This window comes from Melitaea cinxia, chromosome 15 (assembly GCF_905220565.1).
Source record: "Melitaea cinxia chromosome 15, ilMelCinx1.1, whole genome shotgun sequence".
Taxonomy (NCBI): Eukaryota; Metazoa; Arthropoda; class Insecta; order Lepidoptera; family Nymphalidae; genus Melitaea; species Melitaea cinxia.
Genome location: NC_059408.1, coordinates 13,472,188 through 13,493,592, shown reverse-complemented (window position 1 = coordinate 13,493,592; position 21,405 = coordinate 13,472,188). Strand labels below are relative to the sequence as shown.

Here is a 21,405-nt window from a genome sequence, read left to right as displayed (position 1 = left end):
TAATTATTAAATATTATTGGATATAATTCAGTGTTCACTAACACTCAGAACAATTGAAAAAAAAGATAGAATACTAGACTACATTTACGGTAATCGAAGCGGCAACGCTAGCCTTATCAAAGAGCTTTTACTTTTCAGTACATGGAAATAGGTACTTGTATAAAATTTTGTTAAGTGGGTAGTAATTCTTAAGATATCAGAACAAATCAATTAAAGCCAAAGGGTTACGAGTTCAGTTAAATTTTCAAGTTTAAATATTCATCTTACACTTACGAACAGCGCTGAAAGATAACATCGTGAAAAATGATTATCTGAAAAGATTGACTATTTAGTCAGCTATAACTGCGCCTAACTGTAACTGTCTTAATATTATATTTAATAATATTTTCTTACACAAAAACATCAATTTACATCAAGTACCTAATACGACGTAAGTGGTCGTGGGACGTGGCGGAGATAACTCAAAAAGTACTTCGATCAATTCTAAATGAGACCAAACGACGAGCATCATCTTTAGATAAAAAAAGAATAATCAAAATCGGTATACCCATTAACTAGTTTTGGCGTAACAAAGATACAATAGAACACTTCATAAAGAAAACATACACCCAGTAATAAGTTATGGGGAATCACACAAAAAAAAATTAAATTGAGAACCTCCACCTTTTGAATTTGTTTAAAAACTTCATAAAATGTAAAATTCATTTACTATCAGTTACAGTCACACAGTAATACATAGCTGAAGTTTATTAACGAAATACTTATTTTTCTAGTTACTCTTCTGGCGGTCTTGGTGGCTTCATCGCTCTGTGCGCCAGAACCACATAGCAAATTGTGGGCTAATATGTGCCCCTGCGCCAAAATATATCTGCCCCTCTGTGCGTCAGACGGCCGGAGTAACATGAACTTCAACAACAAGTGCGAATTTGACTGTCATTCCAGATACTTTAAAGCCTTATTTGGAAAGGACCTTTTAGTCTTGAAAGACGATTTGTGCGACACTTTTACTGAGTAATCTTAATTAAGGTTAAAATTTTAGTTCTTTATAACCTTCAATATCATGAAAGTATGTTTAACTCTTAATGTTTGAAAATAGTATTCAATGATATAGACTTTTTTTAATGTTTTTGAATAACACAATTCATAGCATGATTATATTTTAACATTATTTTATTGTAATTCATAAAACTAAAAATAAAATTTTGATAATCTCTATCACCATTGTATGTTTAACATTTTTTCTAGTTTAATGACTACTATTTAATTAAATTTTATTAATACAGTTAAAGTTATTTTATCAGGTTATTTATTTATCTTAGCAACATGTAGATATAAGCACAGTCAAAGAAATGGAATCTATCAATTTAAAATTATTGTTTGTTTGTCATTTTCTTACATCAGATTAAACTCTTTTGCCGTGTAAAAGTATATGTTAAAATTAAAATTATTTAGTATAATATATTCTCTCATTGCACTTAAAATGTGAAAATATGTTATTTATATTTAATAATAAAAAATACAGATTTATCATTGGGTGTTAAATATTAATTCTATCCTTCCAACCTTCAACCTTCCGCTACAATAAAAATAATATTTCCAAAGCATAACATTTGATAATCAATATAAAAAAAAAAACAAATGTAAAAAATACAGAATATAAATTAAAAAATATAGATTTCTATAGCTTTGATGGCAAAAGTTCTTCCAATTTGTACCTTTTCCTACCAAAGTCTGTTTGATACAATTGACTTGGTAAAAAACACTGAAGAAATATATGAGTTATTAGTCCAGTGATACCCCATATTTTGTGCTTTCCTAAAAATACTGGCAGCATGTAATTTTCATGTTTTAAATGAGCATGTTTTGTTTGATCACAGAAAAAAGACATAGGCTCTGAAAATATTTCATCTACTTCATCAACGTTGGGGGTTAAATTGTTTACAGATAGGTTTTTAATGAAAGCAACCACTGGTGTTATGAGTACTGTTTTGTCACGTCCTTGTAAGGGTGACATTTCACACCACACGTCCACTGACTCAGGAGGTACTCCAATTTCTTCATAAGTTTCTCTCAAAGCGGCATCAATTACTTTTTCATTTTCGTCCAGTTTTCCCCCTGGAAATGACACTTGACCGCTGTGACTACTCAAATTAGATGACCGCAGTGTGTATAAAATATGTACTTCCCCATTTTGCACGAACAGTGGAAGCAGCACGGCAGCTTTTACTTTAGATTCTCCAGGACTTGGCACTAAGGATGGTACATCTTTTAATTTGGATACACAACTTTGGCGTGCTAATGTCGACAGTAAACTCTCGGGTAATATAGACATAATTCACATCTGCTTACTGTTATAAATATGCTCGCTATCTTTTTAATCTTAATCAGCTAAAAAAACTTTTTTACCTCGTTGAACTTTGTACCCTAATTTAAACGAGTCTCACTATTTTAACGAATAATGTACCTACCTACACTGTTTACAACGTCTACGCTTGTCATAATTGACAAATATGATGAATGACGATTATTTATTTATCAATGTCAATTTCAGCTGTTGGTTGCTTAGTTTAAGTGTATTATCTATGGGTTATTTCTCTAGTCTCCTTAAGGGCCTTAGCTTTAGCCTTTAGTGCTCAATTTTTAAGTAAAAAATTAATGATGTATTATAAATTTTGATTATTAATAAAAAAATTCTTATTTGTTATTTAATAACAATAAAACATATAATTATATGATAAAAATTCGTATCACACTAATGGAGTGTAGAAGAAAATACATATTGAGTACATAAAATCTTATATGAGGATTCAGCTGAAATAGTTCAAATAGTGTCCGCTAACAAAAGTTAAATTATAGTTTAAAATTTTACCAAAATAGAGCTAACATCACAAAAATATGATATGAAGTGAGTAATTTCAGAGAACTTGAAGTATGCAAAAGTTCAAAAGACTTTTGGTGTACCTATATAACCTAAACAGTTACTGTGAGATCTTTGAAAGTCAATAAATTATTGTGAATTTTAAAGAGCTTTTGCAAGTGAATATAGTGACAAATGTGATCAAAATTGTAAAACCGGAAGTATTTCTATCCGTATGTATCTACCTATCCTTATTCTTTAATTTTTAGCACTTTATTTGCAAATTACCTTCGTGCTACTGTGGTGTCTCCTATGTAATGACTTTGAATATACACTTTTTTTTAAATAAAGATGATGCTCCTTTCTTCTACGATACACTCCATAGGGGGCGTTCCACTGAAGGCCTGCAACGCCATCGACCATTCACAATTAGACATTGGCAGTTGTTTTATTTAATTCATGCCACGTTTTGATGAAAGGCAGCTCTGAACCATCTATATTTTGTGGGCGAAGTGGGCGCGATGTGATCACGAACAGTGACATGTATGACGTCAAGCGATCGCTCGCAATGACCACGCGCCTTAGGTGCAACGGTCAACGTAGAGCAGTGGGAATTACAATCGTTGCGGTCGCTTAGTGGAACGCACCCTATGTCATATGACAGAAATGAGTAGATTGAAGTTAGTGAATTCAGTTTTTGGGAACAAAGTTCAAAATTAAATTATTCAATTTATTAAACTACTACAATAATAATGCAAAAATTTTAAGCTTTCGCTTGTTATAGCCGTGGTTAACCAACGTGTTTTAGTGGTTTTGGTGTTTTTATTTTGTATTTTTAACTACTTGATTAAATATGCAGTGAAAATAGTTGGTAATTGGTTATATTAAGTTATTAACGTCTTGAAGGTCTGGTAAATGTTATTACCGTTTATATATCAGATTAAGTTAGTGTTTAGTTAATCTTAAGATTTTTATTTTTTTCATTTTTTTTTTTTTGTTTTAAAATGGACTTTGATCATCCATCGGATCCTCTTGAAACAGATGGAAATCAAAGTTCTACTAAACGTTTGGTGGTTGATGATCCAACCACCTCCAATTCATCTCCCAAAGATACGTTAGTCAGCCATCTACTGTTATTTGTTCGATCCAAACTTTGTATGTACACCTTTTCTTCTCCTAGGTACCCAGAACCTATACAGATGACAAAAAAGAATCTATTATAGTCTACGTCTCTAGGGAAGTAAGAATAGCCCTGCGAGCAATTTAGACAATTTCTTCATACACATATAATTTTGTAAATCATTAATGTTGGAGTCAAAAACATTGGTTGTAAAAAGATCTCTTTTAAATTTTCCTCTGCTCAGGCAGCTAACACATTTATGTCTAATCCAATTCTAGAAATGTGCAAATACAAAACTGCTGTTCCGACATACTTGCATACATTGCTGGTTTGATTTCCGTGTGAGTCTGGGTGTAATATTTATATATGTTTTATAGTGTGTGTATGTTACAAGATATTTATGTATTTATTTATTCTAGGTGACATTGGAGAAATCGGTCATGCGATTTTGGCACTATTGGAAGCCGTTAATGTTATGAAGGAATGTAAAAATTGCTTAAAACAGATTAAATCAACTTATAAGACTACCCAAAGATTACGTGAAATAATAATATTATTTTAATTATATAAATGAGTTCTCTGTCTCTTGGCATTAAAAACATATTTTCACGTGCGTCTCGCGAGCAATGTATAACGAATTTAAAGAAATTTCATGTGGCTAAAATGAGGAGAAAAGGAGTTCAACCCTCAGCAAGCGCTGCCGTATTAGTTCCTTTATGCAGTATAAATGACATCTCATCTTTATTGTATACAGTAAGATCTGCTAATCTAAAGAGTCACAGCGGGCAAATATCATTTCCGGGAGGTAAAACTGATAATACTGAGACGCCAATGGAGACGGCTTTAAGGGAGACTCAGGAAGAAATAGGGTTATTACCGAATAAAATTGATATATGGGGTTGTGGTCCAGAAATACCTGGTAAAGATAATAGAATGGGTATCACCCCAGTTATTGGTTTGATCAATGATTTAAGTGAAGACGATTTAACATTAAATATAAATGAGGTGTCCGAAGTATTTGCAGTTCCACTCCAGGAATTGTGTAATTCAAAAAATCAGTGTTACACTCAGTTTGCAAATGGAATCATCTTACCTGTTTTTGTAGCCGATGAATATAAAATATGGGGCATTACAGCTTACATAACTCATATGGTTCTGAGTTGCTTACTATCTGAAGATGTTTATAGGAATAATTGGATGCAGAGTAAAATTGACATGAAATACAAAAAATGATGTTAAATGAATTTAGAAAAAAAAAAAAAAAGATTTTAGAATATACTTATACAATTGTTTTTTTAATATATTTATACAATTGTTTTTTTTTTTTAATATATTTATACAATTGTTTTTTCTTTCTTTTATCTAAAGAAAACTCTCAATGTTTAAAATTTTATTGAAAAGTACAAAAGCTACATATCACAAGCGATTGTTTTTTATTTGTATATAAAGCTTTTATTACTGGCCTAAAACATTTTCATCATATTAATAAAACGTAATACAAAAATGGCACATATTGTTATTATTAGCTAAATGTATACTCGAAAAAATAAAACAACATCTTAATATATATAAATCTCGTGTCACAATGTTTGCCCTCAATGGACTCCTAAACTACTTAACCGATTTTAGTCAAATTTGCACACCGTGTGCAGTTTGATCCAACTTAAAAGATAGGCTATATTTTATTTTGATATATTATGTTATTATTATATTTCAGAAAAAAATAAGGTGATACGAAGTTCGCCAGGTCAGCTAGTGTAATTATACAGGGTTACTTGTAAAACACCAGCATCCTCGCAGGACAAGATAGCTTATATTATGTACAACAACATTTGTTCTACGACTTTTGACATAACTCAATACATTAATTTAAAATGATTTTTTAAGTTTTTATTGTACTGTCCTGACATTTGAAGTCTATGTTTCATTGATTCATTCATTGTCGAAAGGACGACGCGACGCTCGCGCGCGCTTGCACTGCTAATAATAATAATAAATAACACTTACTTTGCCCGATAATTCTAGTTAATAAAATAATTCTAGTTAATAATATAAATTGCTTGGTGGGTTTGTAGACAGTATCACAGTATGTATGTCGCAGTGACTTAGGTAAATGTGTATGTACAAAGAGCAACACGGATGTGTATGTAGATTAGCTATCTGAATATTGAAAATCTAAAATATGTGAAAATTATTGACGTAGCTAATTATTATTCTTTAACGTTTACTAAGTTTAATGAAACCAATTTAATATTCAATATTGGTAGCTAGGTATAATTCACTTTTCATTGTGTAATGCAGGCGTATTTAAAAAGTGGAATTAGCGTGTTTACAATAATTAAAATATAAAAAATAATTGACAATAAAATAATATTTACAAACTAAATTCCTATTACCTCTACATCGCGTAGATAGCGTTTAAAATAGTCACCATCACAATCAACACAGACCACACCTAAAAATCAGCTGTTCACTAACACGTGCTAACACTTCCGAATTAGTTTTAATTTGTTTGAACGCACAAATTATTTTGTCAATGAGCATGTCACCGCTCGTAATTTCGCGACCACACCATTGTTTTAATGTGTTCCCATAAATAAAAGTCCATTGGTGTAATATCCAATCCATCGACCGGAAACATTGTCTCACGGCTCGGTGTAGGAAAGTTCAGATACCTAGCGGCATATTGCCGACAGGCTTCCGATACATTGTCATCACACCTAGCCAGCATCCTCACAATTTCCGTGTATTCGACATTAGAATAGCGGTACGCCATGGTTATAAAATTACTTTAGTACAGATACAATACATCGATCGATACGAGTAAAATAAATACGAGTGGCACACAAAATCGTATGACGCGGGCGCATCAAAGTCGCCGCGCCGACTGCTTCGGCTAGCGAAATAGTTCAAGTTCAAGGGCGCTAGCGCAGCTCCGGCCCTTCCTTCCCCCCTCACATTCACACCCGCAAGTAGTAACTGTTTACCTAATATTTGGGATGCGCGTAGAGTTTATAACATTCAAACGGAAAATTAAATTAATATTTTTTTTGTATGAAAATAAAATCTAATAAATTATCAAAAGTCGTGGAACAAATGTTGTTACTTATGATGGTAGCTATCTTGTCCTGCAAGGATGCTGGTGTTTTACAAGTAACCCTGTATAGACAAAATATGAACGTAAAAAAAAACAAAAGGAAAAAATAAAACACAAATAAAAAAATAATAATATTTATCCAGGTTTATTCCTTAACATTTACATTAAAATCTAGTATTAATATTTTATACATTGTCCAATTGACATGATGTCTCTCGCCCTTGTCCTATTCTGTACTATAAATAATAAATGATTCACAAAATAATCTATTAAATTGTTTACAAATAAAATAAAAAAAAATAACTTTCCGGGATCCTATTCAGGTGGTTAATTTTAAAGTATTCTTAATTGTTTTAATTACATTGGAGGTCAACAGGGTTTTAAACAGCTGTGCGAGTTACAAACACATTTCTATAAAAAGTTAATTACAATATAATAGGCAATAATCGGTCACTAACCCGCCTGCCCAGCGTGGTGACTATGGGCAAAACACATGAGTTCACGCTATTTTTGGCGTAAACTTGTGGAGGCCTGTGTCCAGTAGTGGACTGTAAAGGCTGCAATGATGAGACAATAATACATAATATTTAAATTTTCATAACTTTTAACATAAGGAATAAGAATTACAATGTGTGCTTAGAATAACAATTTTTATTTTGTTTGATTTGTAAATGTGTATTTTTGCATTATTTTTATTGGATTTGCATTAACTTTATATGGAATTATGTTCTAAACTAACACAGCAAAGATTGAATCTATGTATAAAAGATAAGTACATACTTAAATACTACCTTCATAAAAGGTAACTTTGAGGCAGGCAAGAGCACTCAATATGCTTTGTATCAAATAAATATAAGTAAAAATAATAACTGTTGCAATTACCGAACCAAGTAAAGGCAGAGGTGTTTTAAATGGCTGAAGTTCCTAACTAAGACCTAAACTAAGATGTTCAAAAGATAATGAATACTGTGAACCAATTAAAAAATTGTGAATATAATACAAAAGTCTGAATGTTAATTCGTTGTTTCAACACTGAACTAAAAGCTAAGAAAAAATTATAAAAAATATATCATTATGTAGAATTGAAATTTTCTTAATAAAACGTTCAAACCTCTGCCGAATATATTTTGGTAAAGAAAGCCTTTCATAACCAATCAAAATGGCCACAATAACCTCCCGTGACGTAGATAAGAGGGATCCAAATATGTAGTTAGACTTGCATCAACCAATTCACTTAACTTCAAAGAAAAGATATTTAACAAACATCCGTAACACGATTACATTTATTAATTTTATCAATTTTGATTGCACCAAAAACATTCAATCTTTTAGATTTACTGTATTATAAGTCAACGCCAAACTTATACATAATTACAAAAAAAAAGAATACTTTTCAACCTTCATCTCATAATGGAGCAAGGTTACAGGAAGCTATCACAAAAAATGTGATACAAATTGGATCCTCGGTACGGGATCCAAAGAATATTAATTACTATTGGCAAATCAGTAACAATGATAGTTCAGCTTAAAGCCTATTGTACCGAGGGTCGATGTCCGTTCATCTGTTACTATTCGGAGTTATTCACGTCGTTGACGTCGATAGGGATGGACGTCGTGAACGTCGGCGTTTCAAGTTCTTCGTGTTTCTTCATCTTTAATGCCTGTAACATATAAACGAATAATTGGAACAACAAAATTAAATAGAAAACCTTTTTTGCTTCATAACTACTGTAATCTTTGATTAAAACAATGAAAAGAAATGGATTATAATATTTATTACAACAATTTTTTTATCGTCAATTAGATAGATTAGATAAGAATACGTTGAAATCAAGAAGTAATTATACAATAATATAACAAAAGACAATGGATTTGGGTAACCAAGAATATGTACAAAATGTTACGATAGTAAAAATATATCTTTTAATAAATTAGTTTTAACAAGTTATCACATCAATAAACCGCACCCAACGTTATGAATGTAAACACGTCACAGGCAGTGAATTAATCTATCAATAAGCAATGTTCCGTGATATGTAGTGAACTGGAGATGCTTGTTAGGCGAATGCTGATAGTCCAGCAGTAGTACTGTTATCGGTAGGATACACCATTATTCTAACATTCTCGACAGAATATGATGGCGACAGAATATACTGTCGGTAGAATATTTAATCAATTTTCTGAAGTGATATTGATAGTTGCTTATAGCAACTAAATTTCAGTAATGATAATTATGTGAAAATTGTTCAATTAATATTCAAAATATATACAACTTATACCAGTTATGTTAAATGTAGGTTATATTTTTAATTTATGGTCTATGTACACAATGTATCGCGACGTCACAACCACGCAACGTACCCTCGAGGCGTCGTCATCTTTCCGTTGTCTTGCCAGCGTCGGCGACAATACCAAACCTTTTGTAGATAACTGCGCCCGATAGTCATCATCACATGGATAGAAATAGAGAATAGAAAAATGATACCCGAAAATATATCGTACGAAATACAGTTTTACTAAGTAAAGGAAGCAGCTACATAGATAAATAGAAAAGCTTAGGCCAGTGCTACGTGTTTAAAAAAAATGTTCATGATAAGACATATCGGGATCAAAAATAATTTCTAGAAGTGTTCTAGCTTCTACAAATATAATATTTTTTTCAAATTTCGCATAGTTATGTTCGATTTAAATTCGAATTTTAAATCGAATATAACTTAAAAATACATGTATTTTCTTGTAATTTTTTTATTTATTTATAATACAACATCACAGGGCTCAATATTCGGGCTCGTAGTTGCCCGTATCTTTTTTTTAAAACATCCTAGCATTTTTTATATTGCCTCTACAGGCCAGTTATATATATTTTTTTACCTGTTGCAGTTTGTAGTGATTGATAATGTCCTGGTCGGCGGGGCAGCTTTGTGTGAACGCGTCCAGCTGGTACATGTGGTACATGTAACGCCAGAGAGCGCGGAAACTCGTCTGAAATTAAAACAATAACTGACTATGAGAAATTAAAAAAAATATGTTATTTAAAATTTGCATTCGAATAATTAAATTCGATTTACATCTTTACATTATACTAAATAGTATTGTCAATTTTAATATTATAATCTATACTCTCTATATTACTACATTAGTACAGATTTGGCCTCTGGTGTAATAAAGTCCATGAAAGGCCATCATTAAGCCAATAGATTGTCACTTACCGGTATTTCAAAGTCAACGAAGTACTTGCCGGCAACGCGGATGTGCTGTAAACGAGGCATCAACTCGCAATCGAAGCAACACATAGTGTCGCCAGTTAGGAATCTGTCGAAAAAAATATTGTTATTTTAAATAAAAATCTATTATAACAGGCTAATAATAATTCATTAAAATAAATATTATTTAAATGATAAACATCAAGATGGCTTTTTAAATTATTAAAGTTTTTCTAAGTTTCTAAACAATTTTTAGTCAACCTCCTCCTTCTTTTGAAGTCGGTTAAAAATAGTTCAATCTCAACTGAATAGCACCCAGTAAGATGTCACCAATTGTCGTGATCAGCACACACAAAGACAATTGAAGGCGGATTTATATTTGACGTGACGTGACGTGACGTGCGTGTTGTGTCGTGTCGCATCAGAACAGAATCGGTATCGTACATTTCATATAACAAAGTTTTAATTTATGTGTTGTGTCATGTCCTGATGGCTTCTGATGTGTCGCATCAGAACCGATCTCGATTCGCGTCAGATTGCGGGTTGCGGGGGTTGCTGAAACGGCGCCATCACGACACGTCAGATTAATGTGAACAGTATTGTGTTATGACGCATCAACGTCGCTTGTTTATTTACGTAAATTGTAAAATAATAGTTTATTTGGAACTTCAAAATGGATGACTTCAAAATATCGTTCTGATGCGTCAGAACACACACACACACACACATACACATAATAATGTAAACGTTAGCCCTCACGACACGGCAGTCAAATATAAATCCACCTTGAAACGTGATCCCTCAAATATCTATAATTATGACCTATATAAATATTTTCGCGTGCAGAGATCAAGCTAATTGCAACAAAGTTGTGACCATTGCCCTAACCTGCCATCAACTTAACATAATTATGTAAAATCCACCCCCAATCGATAATAACGTTTGCAGGTTATTTCAACAAAAAAAAAAAAAAAAAACAAATCACCAATACTAAATATTATAAAACAAAAAAGTTCTTTTTTTAAACGCACTAATCTCAGGTTTGAAAAAAAAAATATAGTCCATTTACCGAGGAGGGCTTTATAAAAAATGTATTGCTTTGTCGGTCGACTGTTACCTATATCGTAAGCATTAAGTTGCTTACCCAAGGAACAGACAGCCGCGTGTGCACGTCAAATAAAACAATAGTTACTATAGTACAATGAGATCCGACCTGGTCCCCCGGCGCTCGAGCAGCGCGTCGATGCGCTGCAGGTGCGCTCGCAGCGCGGCGGACTTCTGCTCGTCCTTGCGGACCAGCACCAGCTTCAGTTTCGAGTACAGGTTCTCGATCAGCGACGCTACCTCCTTGTCCTGCGGAAAATCGAAATATATGATTACTAATTTTTCTTTACATACTATATTTTTCACATTGTCGTCACAAAAGTATTGTCGTCTATGTAACTTGAAGCTTAAATATGTTTTCTTATGTTTACGCGAATTTCGCTCATTATAATGAAACAACCTTTTCGGATTTTATCGCGGTTTATTATGTCTTTTTAGATGTACGACGTTTCGGATAGTTTACAGCAACACACAGATCACGAGAGCGTCAAGACTGGTCAAAGGCTTCTTCTAATATGATTGCATTCACTGAGATTTAGTGGGTAGATGATATACTTAAAATATTTTCTGAAACATGTAAGGATATGCCGGTATTACAAAATCAAAAATAGCTTTATTCAAATAGGCTACAAAAGCACTTTCGATTCATTATTTTACAAATTAAAATTTTAAAGTTATTATTATTATTTTTAAAAGTGAAGCTAACACCGATTCGAAATGAAGAAGAAACTCCGCAGTTACTCATTTGACAATGATATATAAACTGCGTTTTAGTACAAAATTAGTAACATATAGCATGAAATACAACGTTACTAAGTCCGCACATTTGAAATTATAACCTACAGATATCGACTTATACACTCAACCCAATAAAGCTAGATTATTCACCATGCAGATGCCCCCGAGCTACGCAATTCATGGTGCTCTACTAACCGTAATCCTGGGTAATATTTAAGATAAGTAGGGATTCCGGACTTCATGAGCATTTACTTAAATTGGAACGGTGGAAAATACCATGCAGTGCATTTGTTCTCAGCAAATCTTTCTCTCAACAAATATAAAAAAATCTTGCTTTAAAAGCGCCTTTGAATCGTCAGTTAAAAGCTATCGTCATAATTATATTACTAATGTAAAGCTTCCACTAAATCAGAATGAAGATTCTGGTGAGAAGAGTCGGCAAGAATCACAACAGTTACTATCTTGATGCTTTTCGTCATTCAAAATAATCGACACGTAAATCTAAGAATAGAGTGTAAAATAAGGCTTCGACATAAAGTTATTTAAAAATAGCAACACATTTGGTCTAAAATCTGCTACCATCGAAAAAACAAAGGGGCCGGAACTTCCGGTTCTGATAACACGCCACATGCCATACTAATTGAAGTGCAGTGTCGAAATTTAATATTGTGCATCTGTTCCACGAAAATAGTAAAAAAAGTATTGATTAATTTTAATAAAACCATTCAGTGAGAATACTATTGAACATTTGTTTTTATAACATCATTTTATCAGTGCACTGTTTTAGAAAAATTCGAGATCATTCTAGGGGATTAACTTGGTGAGATCAATGTGCAGTAGTGTCCACTAAGATAGGTGGATAATAAACATAAGCGATCAACTGTACTAGGACAGACAATTAGAAAGTTCTAATAACTATGATTTATACGTAAAACGGTGTAGATATTTATCAAGTTCCGAACTGTGGTAGGTCACAGCAGGAAATTTCCTGCTCAAAACACGAAGAAGCCCGACTAGGTTAGTACATCGACTTTACAGAAGATCACAGCTAAATAATACTTAGTAAATAGTTTTCAAGCAGTGTTGTGTTCCGGTTGGTGAGTAAGGGTACCAGAGGTCCTGGGAGGAATTAGGAATAGAATCGGCTATGCGCTTGCGATGCTTCTGGTTTTGCTAACGTCTATAAGCTACGGTAATCGATTACCATCAGGTGAGCCGTACGCTTGTTTGCCGGCCTAATTATATATTTTAAAACAGTTCCATTTCAGTTTTTGGGAACTTGAGAAACCCAAACATTTAAGCAAAAATAGTTTTGTAATTTTTTTATTATAGCTATCAAACGATAAACTAACATAAATAAAATAAATTTTCGATATAACCGTTGCAAAACCAACTCCGCAACTATAATGATACACGTAAAATGTTTACCAATATATACATACGTATTATACACTTAAATTAATGTGCCGTTTTGTTTAATTTTTATTAAGCAATGAACACAAATAAAAATCGTTATAACAACCTCATAAATCGATTAAAGTATCAATATTACGTAAATATTATTCCGCCGTTTTAGTCTAGATACGTCGCATCTTTTGTAATGCAATCAAAAACTCGATCGTTACATAATTTTAACGAAAAGATCACAAATATGGTGATTAATTTATCACAACTATCATAATTATGCTTTTATAAAATTATATTCTCGAATCTTTCTAAATATTTTCTTTAAGTAAGAAGGAGTCGGCTTGCTTACAGTCTGTAGCAGCTCAATTGCGAGGTACCTTAGCCTTACAGAAGATCATACACAAATAAAACTTTGATACTGTGTTGTGTTACTGTGTGGCGGGCTCGGCTTCCATAGACTACGATAAGCGAACCGTACGCTTGTTGCCACGGATGTGGTGTGAGAATATATTTATCAAAACAGCTAAATGGTTCTGGATGAATTTTTACACAATGACAAGTTTTGTTTTAGAATAGTTACTTGGTATCTCGGGAAAAATGTAAAATAATCGTGTTTATACACGGTATATAGAGTATAACTTACATAAGCCCAGTTGTGTGACGCTATATGTTATGAAAATAATCAATTTATAATTATAAAGTCTCATTGTTAAAACGTTAGATACATATTCAGTCAATAAAAAATATATTTATTATAGTGAAATGGTTGATTGCTTTTAAAGCCTCTTCAATACGAATCGTCAACAAAATCGTTAGAGTGACCATTGACTCAAAATTATAATATCAAAATATCTTCTCAGACATCAGCGTATTTATACAATAATATATGTTACTAGCCGACCCCGCAAACGTTGTTTTGCCATATGTTATTAACCCCCTTAATCCCCTTCCCCCTTAAAACTTATAGGGGTATGAAACACAGATGTTAGCCAATTCTCAGACCTAGCCGATATGCACACAAAATGGCATAAAAATCGATCCAGCCGTTTCGGGGGAGCATTTTAACTAACATTGTGACATGAGAATTTTATATAATATAAGAATTAAATATTCTTATAATTTGATTTTAAGTCAACAGTACATAAATATTGTTAAGGACACACAAAGAAACTAGCGCCATCTAGCGGCAACCATTGAAACCACGCAAAGACAGAGACCGCATGAAACTCTCTACTCAATACTAGATGGCGTTAGAGGAGCAACTGTGGAACTATATAGAAGTATAGTCTCGAAAACCGGGCACATGCGCGAACTTTCCAGAATGGTCTGGGCCTCGTCTCGGCCGATATAAATAGCCGTAGCGAGGCGAACGAGTGCAGTTCAGTTTGAGCGATCTTCGAGGCGACTTCAAGAGTGAAAACTAGTGATCAAGAGTGGTACCAGCGAAACCTACGACATTGGCTACGACTGAGGACATCGTTAGTGCTTAGTGATTGAACCTAGTGCTTTGTGTTGGACCTAGTGCTAGTGAATAAAGTCTTGAAAAGAGTCAGCAGGTCTTTCTCTCCAAATCCTTCGAACCCTAACACGTAACAACTGGTGTCAGAAGTGGGATTTGGAGATGCCATTGACTCCGAGAGAAGACTTTAAGGACGTCAAGGGCGTCAGGACAAGGGCACAACGAGCTGCGGAGGCCACACCTACTGGGGACCAAGCTCCACCTACCGTGGACCAAGCCCCGCCCGCTGACCCCGTAGCTTCTACAGACTCTCAAGTGGCTCTTCAATTAGCAAGTTTAATTAAATTAATGGAGCTGCAAAAGGCTGAAATTCGTGATGCTTTGCAAGAATCACAAGAGCAACAAAAGGCTGAAATTCGTGCTTTGCAAGAATCGCAAGAGCAAACAAGTTTAAAATTGCAAGAATCACAAGAGCAACAAAAAGAGCTCCAAGAAAAAACGCTTTGGGCTGTAAAAGATGTTAGTTACGCGGTGACTAAGCTTCGAAAAGATGTCGACGTAGTGGAAGAACGAGTTACCGGGTTAGGATTGGATCTTGAAAATGTGAAAACCGGCCTCGCTGAACTACAGAAGAGAGTAGTAAGCCTTGAAACCATGAGAATTGCGATGTCTAGTGGAACTACCGGAGTGGGGCAAGGAGCAAAAGTGAAAGTGCCTCCATACGACGGCACTACTTCGTGGAACGCTTATCGTCGACAATTCCAGACTGTTGCTACTGCCAACGGATGGACGGAAGAACAATGCCTGACCGCTCTCACTGTTGCGCTCAGGGGGCAAGCTTTGTCGGTTCTGGAAGCACTGCCACATACGGAAAACGGGTTCCAAGACTTGATGGAGGCACTTGAATCCCGATACGGGGATCGACATCTGGAGCACGTGTTCCGTGCCCAACTGCGTGACAGAGTTCAACGCCCAGGAGAAGGACTACAACAATGGGCGTTGGAAATCGAAAAACTCGTTAGGAAGTCACACCCAGGAGCAGACACCAAGATGGTAAACACGAATATTGTTCAAGCATTTGTCGACGGAATCAAAGACCTGGAAGTCAGAGCTGCAGTGAGGCTTCGTCACCATACCTCATTAAAGGAAGCATTGGCGCATGCTTTGGAGGTCGAGGCTGTTCGCCATGACATACGGCATAAGATCCGCGAGGTTTCTGAGGAAGTCAAGGTAGTTAAGGCTCCTACGAAGAAAAGCTATGGAGTCATGTGCTACAAGTGCGGCGAAAGGGGCCATCTTCAGCTCAACTGCCCGCAGAAGAAGACCCAGATAGCACGGATGAAAAGGATAGAGGAACAAATAGAGGAGCTGAAGAAGCAAAGGGCTTCGCCTCCTGCCCGGGCTCAGGAGTACGACTTCAAGGTGGAACACCGCAGCGGAAAGATGCATGGGAATGCCGATGCACTCTCACGAAGGCCGTGTTCGGAAGACTGCAAACATTGTGTTAAGCAAGAATCTAATGAAGTAACATTAAAGCTAACAAGAACAAGTCCTTTGGGTATCTGGGAGAGTGATGCTATGAGGGAGGCTCAAGAAAGAGATGACGACCTTCGGCACATCATCACATGGAAGAAACGGGGTGACGTAAAACCTATCTGGAGTGAGGTTGCACCCACTGGCGCTGTCACTAAGGCGTACTGGGCTCAATGGGACAGTCTGATACTTCAAAACGGAATACTCTACCGGAAATGGGAGAAGACTAACGGCAGAGAGTTCCACCTTCAGATAATTGTCCCAAGAACGAGAGTACCAGATGTTCTCCGCGAAATACATGATGGCGTATCAGGAGGTCATCTAGGTGTCAAGAGGACGTTAATAAAAGTGCGAGAACGATTCTACTGGTTGCATTGTCGAGATGATGTACAGGATTGGTGCCGCAAATGTACTACTTGCGCTGCTGTAAAAGGACCACAGACCAGGAGCCGTGGGAATCTGCGGTTGTATAACGTCGGTGCACCGTGGGAACGAATTGCAGTTGACGTAGCGGGGCCATTTCCTGTAACGGAATCGGGAAACAAGTATTTTATGGTCGTCATGGACTACTTCACCAAATGGCCCGAAGTGTTCGCCATACCAAACCAAGAAGCTACAACAGTCGCTTCTAAGTTAGTCGAAGAAGTGATATGTCGCTTTGGCGTGCCTCTAGAAATCCATTCTGATCAGGGCAGGAACTTCGAATCGCAAGTATTCCAGGAAGTGTGCAGAATTTTGGGCATGCATAAGACGAGGACCACCGCGTACCGTCCACAGTCTGATGGAATGGTTGAGAGATTTAACCAGACCCTTGAGAGGCATTTAGCGAAATTGGTAGACGACAAACAAAAAGATTGGGACAAGTATATACCGCTCTTCCTTCTGTCGTACCGAACCGCCGAGCATGAGAGCATAAAAGCTACCCCGGCGTATGTCAATTACGGTAGAGAATTACGAATACCAGTAGACCTATTGACTGGAGGGTCACCGGAGGAACCAAATACCGTACAAGACTATGTCAGCGATTTAAGGGAGAAAATGCGCTATATACACGCCTTGGTTCGGGAAAATGGTTTACAGTCAAGTGAGAACATGAAAACCCGATACGACCGGAAATCGAACACGAGCGGCTTCAAGGAAGGGTCACTGGTGTGGCTGCATAACCCAACCCGCCGGAAAGGGAAATCGCCAAAGTTGCAGACCAAGTGGGACGGTCCATACAAAGTGGTTACCCGACTGAATGATGTGACTTACAGGATTCAAAAGCAACCAAGAGGGACATTCAAAGTGGTACACATAGACCGTCTGGCGCGTTACCATGGCAGTAACAACGATGCTCGGGACGAGCATCTCTAAGAGGGGAGTAGTGTTAAGGACACACAAAGAAACTAGCGCCATCTAGCGGCAACCATTGAAACCACGCAAAGACAGAGACCGCATGAAACTCTCTACTCAATACTAGATGGCGTTAGAGGAGCAACTGTGGAACTATATAGAAGTATAGTCTCGAAAACCGGGCACATGCGCGAACTTTCCAGAATGGTCTGGGCCTCGTCTCGGCCGATATAAATAGCCGTAGCGAGGCGAACGAGTGCAGTTCAGTTTGAGCGATCTTCGAGGCGACTTCAAGAGTGAAAACTAGTGATCAAGAGTGGTACCAGCGAAACCTACGACATTGGCTACGACTGAGGACATCGTTAGTGCTTAGTGATTGAACCTAGTGCTTTGTGTTGGACCTAGTGCTAGTGAATAAAGTCTTGAAAAGAGTCAGCAGGTCTTTCTCTCCAAATCCTTCGAACCCTAACACGTAACAATATGTAGATCTAAGATATTTAGATTAGCTGTATACTATCTGAGCATTCTAAGACCATAAATTTTAACTACACGATTGAATTTAATTGAATATGTTAATCTATTGTTATGTAAATAATTTAAATTAAATTCTAAAACATTGTCAAAATCCTCATTAATTATCACATATATTTTTTATTTCTTAATAAAATTACTTTTATCACTTATTGTTAGACTTGAGAACAACTTGATAATGAATTTTTTTCCCCTTTTATTTTTTTAATTAATTACTTTTAGTGGATGACCATTTTTAGAAAAAAAGCGAAATAGTCGAGTTTAAATACTAGCTAACACTATTACTCTATACAATTCTTAATTTATATAAATTACGCGTCACGTTATTTGTCCGCGATGGACACCTAAACTACTTAACCGATTTTAATCAAATTTGCACACCGTGTGCAGTTTGATCCAGCTTAAAAGATAGGCTATATTTTATTTTGATATATGTAATTATTATATTCAAGAAAAAAAAATTAGGCTTTACGAAGTTCGCCAAGTTAGCTAGTAAACTATAAAAGTCTCATACAGTGATTTTTGGCGAAATCATCTGTGTTAATTTGGGACCATTAGTATTCATTAATCTTAAAGAATAAGACCACGAAGAACAATGGGTGAAGCCTAATCGCAGTCCACAGCTGGACATAGGACAAGTTCACACCCTACATTATGGCGCGAACTCATGAGTTCGCGAAGGAATCAATCACTAAAACATAACCTAATTCAACCTTATAATACCAAATTAGCTTTCCTGTTTTGTCTTACCTGTACGAAGAGATTATGCCCACCGGGCACCGATTTCATGATATGCCGTTCGATCTTCTCGTTCTCTAAGATAGCGAGCCCGTTGTCAATGAGGATCGGTGGATGCGTCGCCTCGAAGTTGGTGCGGAAATCAGGCGGAGGCTTTTGCATGTCCACTGTTGTTACCTGTAATATTATAACTTATTTATAACAAAAGTATATAATATGGAATACTGAATGGGCTGTTGGCACGATTGGCAATATTTTTCATTACAATGTTATTCCCGCCAATCCTATCAATGAAAGTATTATTCATATACACATCACGTATGATAAATTAATTTGTCTAACAATCTAATCTAAGGATTTTAATAAAATAAAGAAAAAGCCAAAATTCATGCCTTCGATATATAATAATTGTGTAAACGAAAAAAAAAACCGACTTCAACTACATCGACAAGTAATACAACGTAGGTAGAGGAAAAAATAGTCAAGTAACTACGCATTATAAAAGATTACTTCAAAAGTTGTAATCTTATATCTCGATGAAATTTAAATGTGACCACATGCCAAACATCGGCTTTCGATTAAATTAAAAATCATTAAAATCGGTACACTCAGTAAAAACTTATGCGGATTTTCGAGGATTTCCCTCCATTTCTCTGGGATCCCATCATCAGATCTTGGTTTCCTGATCATGGTACTACACTTAGGATATCTCCTTTCCAACAAAAAAAGAATTAATGTTCCGTTTTCAACGTTGTCTTCTATAATTTTTAACTTTCCGTGCGCTTATTATTTAACCAATGCAATGTCGTAATTTTGTTTCTAACGGTATACGCTTGTGTATTTGACCAAAGAGAGCGCCCGAATAACCGGCGCGCATGTGCAATAGAACCTTGCAAAGAAAGCAGCGCCCGCGGCGGCCAACAACTACAACAGCTGTCATCTAACCGCAAGCGTCGCGTATCATACGATCGAATCTCCTCCTTTTTTTAAAGTCGGTTAAAAAAGAGGCTAAGCCGGCGGTTTAGGCTGTGGTCTGTGAGGATCAATTACTTGACGTTGACATCACAACTAAAATAATCTTCATACTGAGGAATTGTTTCACTTATAAGTAATTTTTAAAATAATATTTATTAAATTTTGTCATATATATTTTTTTTGTCAGAATAAATATACAACTCACTTTTAAACTGATGGTTTTGAGTTCTGCCAAGAGGTAGAGGTCCATGAAGTACTCCTGGCAGAACAGGCACGCGCCCTTCCTCCGGCCATCGATGGTAGATGCCTGCAAACACAAACAATTTATTGAATATTTAATTTTTGTTTACATATAACGATATATATACACTGTAAGCTGTAACACATTCAAAATTATTTGAGTAACGGAAGACAAAACAATATAGTTGTGAGACTGACATCTGGTGGAGTGGAAGGGCGTGCAATATAAAAACGGATACACCAAAGTCGTGGTGCAGTTCTCGTAATCGAGAATTCTCGAACAACAGTTTTGTCGAGAAGTTAAGAGTTTTACATTATAATTGCATCAATAAAAAGTGTAACCCACGAAATAATATTCAAAATTAGTCCATGTCATGTGGACAATTGCATTCACGATAACAATTAAAAGTGAACTCGGTAATAGACTATCTTTTAGAATAGACACAAACTTAAAATAGTTACGTTTAAGTTATTTACATTATACTAGATTTAGTTTACACGGATTTAAATTGTTTCTGCAACTCAGTAAAAGATGACCTAAAAATTATTTATAATTAAAATATTTTATTTGGGGACGACCTCCTGAATTAACTTGTATGACACCATATTTTAAACACGTAATAACAACAAAAATCCAAGTATCTAAGTAAACAGCATCCGAGAGACACGTCAAAGCGAACGTATGTAAGACGGACCTTCATTGAATATTCATTTTTCTATTGTTTCGCGACACGACGCCCCGCGACCGTATGTAACAACAGAGGCTTATTTCACATACAATTGTTATTACTGCTTTATCTCCGAACGTATAATTAAAAGTAAAACTGAAATCGACTCTATGTCTTTATTCGTAGTATAATTTGAGTTACATACGAGCTGTGACCCGCGGTTACATGTAGGATAACGATATACACCAAACCGCCTGCCCAGCGTGGTGACTATTGGCAAAACACACGAGTTTATGCCATTTTTGGCGCAAACTTGTGGAGGCTTATGTCCAGCAGTGGACTGCGATAGGCTGAAGTGATGATGAAGTTATGAATGATTGTGCTACAATTATTTATGAAG

General features: G+C 35.5%; 3 protein-coding genes across 3 annotated transcripts; 1 reads left to right on the top strand and 2 right to left on the bottom strand.

Moving 5' to 3' along the window:
• Positions 1-688: 688 nt before the first annotated feature.
• On the bottom strand, positions 689-2,508 carry LOC123660428 (mitochondrial coenzyme A diphosphatase NUDT8-like). Its single transcript, XM_045595512.1, has one exon. The coding sequence runs from the start codon at positions 2,330-2,332 to the stop codon at positions 1,679-1,681; it is 654 nt and encodes a 217-aa protein (XP_045451468.1). The 5' UTR covers positions 2,333-2,508; the 3' UTR covers positions 689-1,678.
• Positions 2,509-4,434: 1,926 nt separating this feature from the next.
• Positions 4,435-5,275, top strand: LOC123660142 (mitochondrial coenzyme A diphosphatase NUDT8). Its single transcript, XM_045595245.1, has one exon. It carries the CDS (start codon positions 4,548-4,550, stop codon positions 5,208-5,210), a length of 663 nt encoding a protein of 220 aa, XP_045451201.1. The 5' UTR covers positions 4,435-4,547; the 3' UTR covers positions 5,211-5,275.
• A 1,919-nt stretch (positions 5,276-7,194) lies between these two features.
• On the bottom strand, positions 7,195-20,512 carry LOC123660078 (chloride intracellular channel exc-4). Its single transcript, XM_045595187.1, has 8 exons — positions 20,303-20,512; positions 19,135-19,299; positions 11,491-11,630; positions 10,284-10,386; positions 9,946-10,056; positions 9,436-9,504; positions 7,647-8,735; positions 7,195-7,527 (listed from the first exon to the last, which is right to left on the bottom strand). Exons 1-7 carry the CDS (start codon positions 20,345-20,347, stop codon positions 8,643-8,645), a joined length of 726 nt encoding a protein of 241 aa, XP_045451143.1. The 5' UTR covers positions 20,348-20,512; the 3' UTR covers positions 7,195-7,527; positions 7,647-8,642.
• Positions 20,513-21,405: the final 893 nt, after the last annotated feature.